General features: G+C 40.3%; 1 protein-coding gene across 1 annotated transcript; it reads left to right on the forward strand.

Annotated features, from left to right (window-relative positions):
- Positions 1-1,721: 1,721 nt before the first annotated feature.
- Positions 1,722-10,648, forward strand: dus1l (dihydrouridine synthase 1-like (S. cerevisiae)). The gene is made up of 14 exons (XM_041816794.1): positions 1,722-1,792; positions 3,420-3,661; positions 3,739-3,847; positions 4,237-4,287; positions 4,435-4,547; positions 4,659-4,741; positions 6,937-7,040; positions 7,159-7,306; positions 7,744-7,840; positions 8,655-8,743; positions 8,958-9,127; positions 9,221-9,258; positions 9,348-9,423; positions 9,541-10,648. The coding sequence occupies exons 2-14, from the start codon at positions 3,422-3,424 to the stop codon at positions 9,708-9,710; spliced, it is 1,488 nt and encodes a 495-aa protein (XP_041672728.1). The 5' UTR covers positions 1,722-1,792; positions 3,420-3,421; the 3' UTR covers positions 9,711-10,648.
- Positions 10,649-13,083: the final 2,435 nt, after the last annotated feature.

Below are 13,083 nucleotides of genomic sequence, written 5' to 3' on the forward strand. Positions count from 1 at the left end.
GCCAAAACACAATAATAAAGTCAGAACAAAGTAATCTGATGGAACATCGACACATTTCTTAGATATTTTGTTACGTGTCATATGAGACTGATTGTGTCCAGATATGCTTTTGTGTTTTGTAAAAAGTTGCTGTTTAATTTTTATATTTTTTACCCACAAGGCTGCTGTATCCAGCGCTATTTAAAGATGGTTCAGGTATTTTTTTAAATCTTTATTTCAATCATGTAAATGACAACTTTAAACAGTTAAAAATACAAATAAGTGAACATTAAAGAAAGAAAACAAAACAAGACAAATTCTTAAGAAGAATGCATGCAACATAACCTAACCAGATTATTTCCTAACTTGCTTTTTACGTTTGTATTTTATATGAATGTATGCATGTATGTATGTATGTATGTATGTATGTATGTATGCATGCATGTATGTATGTATGTATGTATGTATGTATGCATGCATGTATGTATGTATGTATGCATGTATGTATGTATGTATGTATGTATGTATGTATGTATGTATGCATGCATGTATGTATGTATGTATGTATGTATGTATGCATGTATGTATGTATGTATGTATGTATGTATGTATGTATGTATGCATGTATGTATGTATGTATGTATGCATGTATGTATGTATGTATGTATGTATGTATGTATGTATGTATGTATGCATGTATGTATGTATGTATGCATGCATGTATGTATGTATGTATGTATGTATGTATGCATGCATGCATGTATGTATGCATGTATGTATGTATGTATGTATGTATGTATGTATGCATGCATGTATTGCTTTTTACGTTTGTATTTTATATGAATGTATGCATGTATGTATGTATGTATGTATGCATGCATGCATGCATGCATGCATGTATCTATGTATGTATGTATGTATGCATGCATGCATGCATGTATGTATGTATGTATGTATGCATGCATGCATGCACGCACGTACGTACGTACGTACGCACGCACGCACGCATGCATGCATGTATGCATGTATGCATGTATGTATGTATGTATGCATGTATGTATGTATGTATGCATGCATGCATGCATGTATGTATGCATGTATGTATGTATGTATGTATGTATGTATGTATGTATGCATGCATGTATGTATGTATGTATGTATGCATGTATGCATGTATGTATGTATGTATGTATGTATGTATGTATGTATGCATGTATGTATGTATGTATGCATGCATGTATGTATGTATGTATGTATGTATGCATGCATGTATGTATGTATGCATGTATGCATGTATGCATGCATGTATGTATGTATGTATGTATGTATGCATGCATGTATGTATGCATGTATGTATGTATGTATGTATGTATGTATGTAAGTATGTATGTATGTATGCATGTATGTATGTATGTATGTATGTATGCATGTATGTATGTATGCATGCATGTATGTATGTATGTATGTATGTATGCATGCATGTATTTATGTATGTATGTATGCATGTATGTATGTATGCATGTATGTATGTATGCATGTATGCATGTATGTATGCATGTATGTATCATAGGTATGTGAAATAAAAAACAAATGCATATGTGCTCTCCGAGTGTTTTTTATTTCCCATAACTATAATCCACATGTCCAGTAGGTGGCAGCAGTGTGCGTTAACGCTGGTGGCCCTCTCTCATGGCCCGTTAAAAGACCCCAGAAGAAGACGGTCAGAAAAGTTTCCTACCGGCGTTATTTCGCTGCTGCACACATTCAGAAAGTGCTGCTGGGAGAAAACTCTTCAAACCTGTCTGTGTTTCAGGTAAAATATTCGATTATTGATTTATTTGTTACCCCGTACAGATAGGAGGTGATTTCTGCTGTTGATAAATCTGACTATGTAACATAGATGTTATAAATTCACAGTTAAAGTTTCATCAGAGTTAGCGGAGCTGCATCATGTGCTACATGTCAACTGACTGATGTTAGCATCCATGCTAATGCTACATAGCTCAGCTCAGTGATGATGACTGAGATAAACAGAGGGAAATTAGAGGAAGAAGCTCTTTAAAGACGGGATATGTAGTTTAAGATCCTGTCAATGAAACAGTGAGAGGGTGGCTAGGCTTTAATAATGCTAACTCTGCTAACTAAGGGTGGAAAATGTTCGATCTTCTGCTGTTTTTAGATAAAACACACATTTAGATGATAAAGTCTCTGTTATTTTAATGACACATGTCGTTTAAACTACCGAAGCATTTAAATAAGCACGTTTTTTATAATAATTGTAGGAAAAGAATCAGATTCCAGTCAAACTCATGCTTCCATATATTGTAGATTAATCCCACAGTAAGGTTCAGGTCAGACCAGTTCAATCAAACCCAGTATCACCATGGGTAGACCATGGTCTGGTTTCATTGTGGGACGGTGGAGAGGATTTAGGATCTCCACGAAGCTTCTCAGCAGATAGAAGCATGAAGGACTCTAAAATCTCCTGGTAGACGGCTGACAGCGTGGACTCTGGACTTGGTAAAGACCAGTGGACCAGATGACATGGACCCCCAAACCATCACTGACTGTGGAGGCTGGAAGCACTGGACCTCAAGACCTGAAAGGTTGTGGGCCTCTCTGATCCTCCTCCAGACTCTGGGACCTGGTTTACAAATGAAATTCAAAACTTAGTTTCATCTGGAAACAGGACTGTAGACTACTGAGACCACGACAGTCCAGTTCTCTTTCTCCTTATCCCAGGTGAGACTCTGGTGACGTCTGTGGTTCAGGATTGGCTCCATACTAGGATCACCACACTTGTAGTCCACTTCCTGGACCCGTCTTTTTGGTGGTTCCTGATCCATTGACTCCAGTCTCAGTCCAGTCCTTGTGAAGCTCCCCTAACTTCTTGAATCTGCTCTGATCCAGCCTCCGAGAACATTTGACCTTTCAGCGGTGACCTTCTGTGGCTCACCCTCCATGTGAAGGATGTCAGTGACCGTCCAATGAACAATCATCCAGTCAACAGTCTTCCCTGTGATTGTGGTTGTGTTAACTGAACCAGAGTGTGAGGATGAAGGCTCAGGAAACTTTTGAGGATGAGACTATTCTACTCTATTCTAATATTTTTAGAGAGTGGACTTTTGAGAAAAGAAGATGGGAAATGCAAGTTCAGGGAAATTTTCCTTTAAAGATGAGAAATAGAGGAAGTGTCTGACAGGGAAACAGTGACTGTTCAGTGAGACTCACAGAAAGATGCAACAGATCTTTAAACTCAGGATGATGGAAGAGCTGGAAGAGCTGATTCCACACTGTGTAGAACCAGGCATGAATTTTCTTTGTTTTGGTCTTAAATCAGATTTTTAAAGTGTGTGCAGCAACCATGAAACTAAAACAGCAAGCAGGAAAGCCTGATTTGTTCTGCCTTTATTTAAGATTGATGTTTGTGGTGATTTCAGCCATGATGGCCAAGCTCCAGGGTTTCGAGTTCTGGATGAAGACCCTGAAAGGAGCTCGCTTTGTCGTGGCCCCCATGGTGGATCAGAGCGAGCTGGCATGGCGCCTTCTTAGCCGCCGTCACGGTGCTCATCTCTGCTACACGCCCATGCTGCACGCTCAGGTGTTCGTGCGAGACGCCAACTACAGGAGGGAGAACCTTTACAACGAGGTTTGTGAGGAGGACAGGCCGCTCATCACGCAGGTGAGTATCACAGCCAAACTTTTTATGAACGTTGTTTTTCGTGTGTTAGCGACTGAGTTTGATCCTTTCTTTGTCAGTTTTGTGCCAATGATCCAGAGGTGTTCCTTCAGGCCGCTCTGCTGGCTCAGGATTACTGCGACGCCATCGACCTCAACCTGGGCTGTCCTCAGATGATCGCCAAGAGAGGTGAGAGCAGATCCTGCAGGAATAATGATCTGCTTTGATTTCTTTTATGAGGATTAGAGGTCATGCATAAAGAAAAAACTGTTTTCATAGATTAACTCCTGATATTATCCATGGATTATTAGAAATATTGTATTCTGGATAAGGGTAGATTTACAGAGGAATATTCAGAGTTTTTCTATTAAAAGGGCTTTTTTTATTGGCTGTGTTGCTTAAAAATGTTCATGAACTTTTCCAGGTTACAAACAGATGAGTCTAAACTCTCACACATTGACTAATGTGAAGACTAAACCAACTTTTCAAACAAACAAACCCCCCTCCTGCTGAAGTCCTGACGTTTACATCCGTGTGGTGCTTATCTGACAGGGAAACTAACTCGTCTTTATTTTCAGGGCATTATGGAGTTTTTCTACAGGATGAATGGGAGCTGTTGGAGAAAATGAGTGAGTCCGTGTTCATGTTTTAATTCTTAAACATGCAAATAGATAAAAGTACTCTTTTAACACTGACGATGTGCTCCTTAAACAAAATTCCCTCCTTTATTTTTATATTCTGTTTCCTCTCTTCAACATCCCTCTCTTCTCTCACAGTCAGGCTAGCCAATGAGAAGCTGTCAGTGCCCATCACATGTAAGATCCGTGTTTTTAAGGAGGTCGAAAAGACGGTCTGTTACGCTCAGATGCTGGAGAAAGCTGGATGTCAGGTGTGTTTACAGCGAGAACTTTAATGATGATATTATAATGTATGAAATATGTATGTAATGGATTTACATCAAACATCTCAAAGGTCTTTTAAAGTCCTGGTTCTGTTTCAGCTGCTGACGGTTCACGGCCGAACCAAAGACCAGAAGGGAGCCATGACGGGAATCGCCAGCTGGGAGCACATCAAGGCTGTCAGGTAGGCGTCTGTCGCCGTATTTAAGCCTCCAGCGTTCATTCAGACATCTCTGCTGCTTCTCCACTTCAGACCAACATTTTAAAGCTTCTACATGACGAGCAGATGAAGCGGTTTGAGCTTTGGTTCAAAGATTCAAATTTTCATGGCTTCAAAGGGAACATATTATGCAAAAATCACCTTTTCAGGTTCTTCTAATGTGTGCCCCTGGCCTGTCCACAATCCCCCCCAAGAATAAGAAAAATCCATTCCCACCCCCCACCCCCCTCTCTTTCTCCACCTTTCAGAAAATGTGTGCTGAAACAATCTGTTGTCAGATTTTCCCCTCATGATGTCATGTGGGAGTTAGCCCCACCCCCAGATTTGGTTGGCCCTCCACACTTGGAAGAAAGTCCCACCTTCCTCTCCTTATCCTCCTCCAGCTGAGAGGAGAATCAGGAGAGCCACATTCATTTCCTGAGAGGGATGAGTCAGGGGCGGAGTCAGACAGCTTATTAACATTTAAAGCCACAGACACAGAGGGGTTTTTTAGACATGCAGAAGTCATGACTGGTTTGTTTTTACAACAACAAACTTCACAGGCATGTTTTGGGGACCTCTGAGACGGATATAAACTTGTCTTAAAGAGGTCAAACATGTCCCCTTAACTTTAACAAAGCAATATCCTGAAGGATGTAATTTTTTAAGTTTCATTTCAATCAGGGCTTTTCAAAGTGTGGAAGAGTGAGCCTCCCCTAAGAAGAACTTATTCATTTGGTGGACCCCCACCCACAAAAATGATTCAAATTGAAAAAAAAATTAAACAACAACATTTTAAACATTTATGTCTAATCTTTAAACATTTTTAACATTAATATATTTTGTATATTTTGGTTTACAGACGTCCTCAAACATCTGCCTTTCCCTCTTATTCAGTTATAATTCCGTTAAATACCTCTTTTTCATATTTTTTGGGCCATTTTACAACTTCTTTTTGCCTCTTTTTTCCCATTTTTTTCCACTTTTATCTCATTTTGCCCCATTTCACCTTTTTGCCCACTTAAGCTACCTTTCATCATCAAATATCCCTTTTTTCCAAATTTTTTTCTCATTTTTGCAATGTCTTTTTGCCACTTTTATCCCATTTTTGGGCCTTTTTTTTAATAATATTTTTTGCCACTTTTTGTCCATTGAAGCGACCTTTTGCCATTAAATACCACTTGTTTCCTTTTTCCCAATTTTTGCCTTGTCTTTTTGCCATTTTAAACTACACTTTGCCATTACATACCACTTGTTTCCTCTTTTTTTTGCTCATTTTTGCCACTCTTGACTGCTTTTTGCTCATTTAAGTCACTTTCCACTCGTTTTTTGTCACTTCTCACAAATTTTTGCTACTTTCTGACCATTTTCCACTTTTTCTCCCCGTTTTCACCCATTTTTTGCTGCTTTTTGACCATCTCTGCCACCTTTAACCTGTTGTTATTGCTACTACAAGCTGTTTTTGCCTCTGTTTACCTCTTAGATTGTGGCTCTAGGAAAGGTATTTTCAGTCATTTGGCTCTTTGGTTGAGTAACACTGCTCTATAGCATAGTCCCTATAGTAACTCTAAGTCTATCCATTTTGCTCCATGCACAGCAGAAGTTTATGGTTTATGGTTCTGCGCCTCCCCTTAAGGGGACTTTGCAGTAATTGTTTCAGAATTCTGTCATTCTGTGTAAATCTCTGTATTTTCTTGCTTTTTGTTTGAGTTACATGGACTTTAGTAATTTGTTCAGAAAATAATGACTAAAATAGACCCCCCCCCCAAACATTACAGATAAATGAACCCTCTTAATTCATATTAATGACATTTCTTAGTCTTGATGTGAAATTGTTTGGTAATCATTGCCTTTTTTTTAGATTGTCCATAAATGGATTATGTCTTTGTAATAGTAGTGGCTTGATTTTCTAGTAAATATCGTCTCCTCTGGTCCTGTTAGCTCCTGGAATTTCCTGATAATAAATGAGGGGTTTGAATATCAGTGACTTTTGAAGCTTCAGAAATAAGAGCCATAAAATAACTTGAGTTCAGCACAACCATGCTCAAAAGCGGCTTGATTAACAGCAGTAGAGCGAGCTCTGGAGCTCCATAGCGGAGCTAAAAGGAAGTGAATCACAGTCATAATAATCCTAAAATAAAAACCACATCATCAGTGTCTGTTTGGTATTTTTGCTGCAGGAGGGCGGTAAATATCCCCGTCTTTGCCAATGGAAACATTCAACACTTGAGTGACGTGGAGCGATGCATTCAGGAGACGGGCGTGCAGGGAGTCATGAGTGCAGGTCTTTATCAGACGCCTTGATTTAAACGTGTTTATCGCTGTTTTATGATGCTTGTAATGACCAGGATGTTCAGGATCGGCTCTAGAACCATCTATGTGACTGTTCCTGTCATTTTCAGAGGGGAACCTCCATAACCCCGCCCTGTTCGAAGGCCGCAGCCCCCCGGTGTGGGAGATGGCCGAGGAGTATCTGGAGGTGGTGAAGCAGCATCCGCCGTGCACGCTGTCCTACGTCCGCGCTCACCTCTTCAAGCTCTGGCACCACACGTACGTCTCCGTCCCAGTATTTATGAGAGGAACAGCTCATTTCAGAGGCAGACGGTTCAGCTGCTAAACTCCCTACACCATGCTTGTTTTTATTCCCCTGATACAAGCTTTTATTAAAACCGAGCTCTTAGCAGTCGTAGAGGAAGTCAGAAAGTCACTATTCTCCCTGTATCTGTTTCTGTTTTTTCTCATATGCAGGTAGAACTCTTTAAGACTCTAAACTATCATGAATTTTGCAAAAAAGCACCTGAATGGTGTTTATGAAAACTGTATTCATTTATCTTGACAAACATGAAAGCCTGGGGAACAGCATGAAGCAGTGACGCCTGTCTGACCTCATTGGTTCCTGCAGTTCTGCCTCTTTTTTTAGTCCTTCCTACTGACCCCATCTGCAGGCTTTATATAAGCTGATGTGGTTTATCTCTGTGTGCTTTTAGGCTGCAGATCCATCAGGACCTCAGGGAGGAGCTGGCTAAAGTGAAGAACCTGGAGGGTTTGGCTGACGTAAGCAAACAGCTGAGGCTGCGATGTCAGGTAACAGAAAGCAGTTTATTTTATTGAAGATGAATACTCAGGAGGAGAAGATCTTCTTCAGACTCTAGAGCAGCGATACTCAAAGTGTGGCTCTTTTATGTCTTAATTTGAAACCTTATTCCCCCAGAAAACATTTAAAAGGAAAATCTGACCTCAGAAATTATCCAGTGCAAGTCACATTAATTAGTTTGTCTCCCACACTTACACAGTAGGCTTTAATTGTCAAGCTTAATTGTCAACTTCTAGTTTTTGTCTGCGTATTTCCATCACCCTTATTTGTAATTTTTGGCTACTTTTATTCATTTTTACTGCTTTTAGCCCCTTTTTGCCACTTCTTTTTGAGACTCTTTTCCTGCTTTTTGCAATTGTTGGCCCATTTTTTTGCCTTTTTTTTGCCACTTTTTGCCCATTTAAGCTGCATTTTGCAAATAAATCCCACCTATTTCCCATTTTGCCACTCTTTGATGCTTTTTGCCCATTTTCCCGCCTTTTTGCTGATTTCTGCCCATCACTTGTCACTCATTTTTTGCCACTTTTGGACCATTACGCCACGTGTAACTCATTTTTTCTCCAAGTCTCACCCATTTCTGCCACTTTCTGCCCTTTCATGCCACTTTTCTGCCCATTTTTGCCACCTTTCTCCAAGTGTTTGCCGCTTTTTGACCACTTTTGCCACCGTTAACTTATTTTAATTGCCACTTTTCACCACTTATATTTTGGCTCTTGCAAATGTATTTTGTAACAGTTTGGCTCTTTGGTTGAGTAACGCTGCTCTACGGTATTCTTGATTTGTTCTGTGTTTGTGTCCGGTCAGGAGGAGATGGCTAAAGGAAAAGAAGTAGAAGAGAAGGAGAGCAGTCTGCCGTTTCCTCACTGGATCTGTCAGCCTTACGTCAGACCACCGTGAGTCAGAAACCCTCGACCTATGAGACTGTTTTAAAGATTTTTATACGTCAACCTCACAGCAGAACAGGTGCTACCTGCACAAAAACGCTGTGGATGGATGCATGTGTTCAACCCTTGACTGTGAGATCAGTGGAGAGATCCAGCTGACTTTTTTAAAGTCAGAAATTAAACATGTCTCCATCATATTTATCTCACTTCCTGTTCCTCTCAGGCCAAAGGAGCCAGTCGCCAACGGCAACAGTCAGAGCTCAGAGGTGAAGAGGACTGTGTGCCAGAAGAGGGCGCTGGAGGACTCAGACGGAGCTGCAGACACGCTGTCTAAAAACAAACAGAAGAAGAGATCCAGAAACCCCAACAAGAACTTCTGTCCTGAACACAAACGTGAGTCTGAGCCAAACTTTAAACTTGTTTTTAAATCTGTCATGACAGAAGAAGCCTCTGAGGTCTGAACGTTCCTCCTCTCTCCTCCTGCAGCAAAGTACATCAAATGTGAGCAGTGTGGAAACCCCAAGGTGAGCACTGATGTGAGACAAAGGAACGCCATTGTAGATCAGTATTTATGGATAAAAATGTAAAGTTAAGTGTTTTTTCTTCTCTTCAGGGGAACAAGTGTGTGTTTAGTCTGTGTCGAGGCTGCTGTAAGAAGAAGGCCTTCAAGGAGGTGGCCGACTGTCCCAGTGAGTGTCAGCATAAACATTATAAAGAAGAAAAGCACCAGAACTCATGGCTGTTTCAGCTCCTTTTAATCCTCACAGTCATGAAGAACAATAACGTCTCCGTCCTGTTGTTTCCAGGTCATGGGCTGAGGTTCAAAACGAAGGCGGAGAAACAGAAAGCAGAAGAGGAGAAGAAGAAAGAGGAGGAGGATGAGGAGAGGAAGGAGGGCAGAGACTCTCCTGTGATTCTCTCTGATCAGAGCTCAAACCTGCAGGAACAACAGAGCAGCATGGAGCTAAAACTATGAGCAGGACTGACGCTATCTCTACACGCACAAACGTGAATCTGAACGCAGCACTGACGGCTTAAAGACCAAAACGTGAGGGACTAGTTTCTCTAGAGACCGGACCTTTAAACGACGTGATGGTGAAGGAGAGGAGTCCAGATTTCAGACGTCTCATACGTATAAATAAAACGTTTGAGCTCTCTTCTCTGAATTTCTCAAAATGAAACCAGATCAGCTCTTGAATCCAAATCAAACTCCAGCGCTAACACGGTTTCATGTATTCTGCTGCTAAGGTAGCCGTTGTTTCTGATGTAAAGATGCATTCAGGTGTCTGAATGTTCCGGTAACGGCTGTTTGTGCGTGTGGAGGTAGCCGCCGATCAGCCAGGACAAACTGCTGCTAATAAACCTCGACAACACCAGTTTGGGATTTAAAAACATGGAAGGACGTTAAATATCAGACCAAAACCATGAAATAATCAGAAATATTTGTTTTTAATCTGGATCCCTGGATAATCAGCTTTTTACTTTTCCACGCTGCACTTTCAAAGACGAGGAGAAGATTCTCAGATTTCTGACGTTTTATTTCTTGAGTTTTAAATCCAAAGTTTTTCTCTGAGCTGCCAAAGTGAAAACGCCATGTTACTGCTTTTATTTTTGTGTAGAGTCCTGGATGGTTTAGCGTCTTTATTTCGGGGTGAAGGTTTGTGTGAAATGCTTTTGTGCCTTTTGATAAAAAGTGCCACTGCCAATCTGGATGAGACCGTTTATGCTCATGGTGCTCCATCCGCTCAGAGACGGGATCCAAAAATGTGCTTTAAGGTGCTAACTGGAGAATTCTGCTCACATTATTACAGAAAATAAAGAAACCACAGGAGATTTTAGAGGAGAGAGTCTGATATGAAAAAGGTCATCTCTGTATGTTCAGCTCCATCTACATCAATAAAAACAGAAGCTTCAGTCTGATGGTGATGAGCTTCTAATTTATGAGACACAAGAACACTTCAGGGACTGTTTATACCTCTGCAGGCTGTAGGTCCGGGTTGTCAAACTCATGGCCAGGGGGCCAAATCTGGCCCGGTGTGCACTTCTACCCGGTTACAAGATTGGAATGAACTCGTGATTTTGACTTTTGTTTAATATTTACCTTTTAAAAACATTATTTTAATTTTCATTTCATTTAATTTCATGTTTTGACCTTTTGAAATAGTAAATTTGCCTTTTTATCTCAGATTTTGAGCTTTTAAAGCAGTGATACTCAACGTGTGGCTCTTGTATTTCTTCATTTGAAATATTATTCCCTCAGAAAACATTTGAAAAAGAAACGGCCTCAGAAATGATCCATTGCAAGTTATATTGATCAGTTTGCTTCCCACTCTTACATGGTAGGCTTTAACTGTCAACCTTATTTTTTTGTCTGTGTATTTCGATTGCCCTTATTTGCAATTTTTTGCTACTTTATTCCATTTTACTTCTTTTAGCCCATTTTTGCCGCTTCTTTTTGTCACTTTTTGCCCATTCTTGACACTTTTATCCTGCTTTGCAATTTTTTGCCCCCTTTTGCCACTTCTCCCACACTTAAGCTGCCCTTTGCAATAATATGCCATTTCTGCCACTTTTTCCACCTTGTTGCTGCTTTGTTTTCCATTTCCTTCCATTTTGCGGATTTTTGCTCACTTAAGTCACTTTTCACTCATTTTTCTCCATGTTTTTACCACTTTTTGACCATTTTTGCCACGTATAACTCCTTTTTTGGTCACTTTTCATCCACTTGTGTCACTTTTTCTCCCCTTTTTTCCCACTTTTCTCTGTGTTTACTACTTTTTGACCATTTTTGCCACATTTTTTGTCATTTTTCACCCATTTGTATCACTTTCATCCAGCTTTTTGCAATTTTTGGTCTCCTTTGTCTTTTTTTTTTTACTCCACGCCAATTAAATTCGAGCTGTTATCCGCAATTGACTGCCACTTTTTGTCAATTTCTCCATCTTTTTGCTGCTTTTTGCCTATTTTTCCACCTTTTTGCTAATTTTTGCCTATTTAAGTCTATGTTCACCCATTTTTTGCCATGTTTTAATCATTTTTGGAACCTTTAACTAATTTTTTGGTCGTTCTTTACCAACTTTTGTCACTTTCTGCCCTTTTTTGCAACTTTTCTCCCAGTGTTGCTGCTTTTTGACCATTTTTGCCACCTTTAACGTATTATAATTGGCACCTTTCACCACTCGATTGTGGCTTTTGCAAATATTTTTACCAACAGTTTGGCTCTTTGGTTGAGCAGGGTTGACTAAAACTGTTTTAAAGAAATTGTTTTGACTTTTTAAAAATCTCTAAATCATCTGTCATCAGCGCTGTTTTCCCCCACAATTCATTATTGCTGAAAACCAGGTTTACAGTTTATGGTTAAATGTTGACCCTGTTAGGCCCTCGGGTTAGACCTAAATTCAGAATCCAGCCCCTGCTGTTATTGCGTTTGACATTTTTCCAGACTTTTCTAACAAAAATATGCTGAAACAAGTTGTTCTCAGATTTTCCCCTCATGATGTCACGTGGGGAGTTAGCCCCGCCCCCAGGTTTAAATGTTTATCCTGACCCAAAGATGGACTGACTGAGCTCTTTCCTGTAAATGTGATTAAAGACTTGAAAAATTGGTTTATTTTACAATGAACCAATTCAAAGTATTTTGAAGGTGTTTAGTGACCTCTGCTGGCCACAAGGAGGATTTCAGTTACATTGATCCGACCAGAGCCTTTGGTTGAGCTCTTGGTGCATTTATGTTTGGTGTTTATTCCTGACCATATCACAGAGAGAAGGATCTCTGCCTGCCCTCTATGTAAACTGTCTGCTAATAACTCTAGTGCTATACAAAGACTGGTTGACTGGTTAAAATTAGATAGATAGACCTTTATTGTCCCGAAAGGGATATTTGTTCTCACAGGCACTGTCAGGTACATAAAATACACAAATTATAGACAATTGGACACAGGACAATAGGACAACGCACATGCTGGTGAGAGATGGGTACAGATTACAGCTGGTAGAGAGAAGGGACAAAGCTTTTACTGAAGTGAGCCCGTTTCCACCTCAGAGTCCTGTACCTCCAGCCAGAGTGCAGTAGAGAAAAGTGAGTGTGGAGAGGATGCTCTGAGTCCCTGCTGACTGTCCGAGCCATTCGTGTCACAGCTCTATGGTTGAGGTGGGAGATATATGAGATATAATGCTGGTGTACAATAGTAGCAGGAGGTGTGGGGCGACAGAGAGGGCACGGAGCTTGCGGAGTTTTTGTTGGGAGCGTTTATGAATTTCAGAAACGTGTTCAAAGGTAAGTTTATTGTCAAGTGTGAGTCCGAGGTATTTGAAGTGATGAACGCGTTCAACTCTTCTGCCATGTATGG

Source organism: Cheilinus undulatus, linkage group 21 (genome assembly GCF_018320785.1).
Source record: "Cheilinus undulatus linkage group 21, ASM1832078v1, whole genome shotgun sequence".
Lineage (NCBI taxonomy): Eukaryota > Metazoa > Chordata > Actinopteri > Labriformes > Labridae > Cheilinus > Cheilinus undulatus.

Excerpts from the sequence above, each read along its gene's own strand:
- dus1l (XM_041816794.1), top strand. The coding sequence starts at position 3,422 with ATGATGGCCAAGCTCCAGGGTTTCGAGTTCTGGATGAAGACCCTGAAA. Across the intron at positions 4,288-4,434 it reads GGAGCTGTTGGAGAAAATGA|TCAGGCTAGCCAATGAGAAG; the intron begins GTGAGTCCGTGT and ends CTTCTCTCACAG. Across the intron at positions 4,548-4,658 it reads TGGAGAAAGCTGGATGTCAG|CTGCTGACGGTTCACGGCCG; the intron begins GTGTGTTTACAG and ends GTTCTGTTTCAG.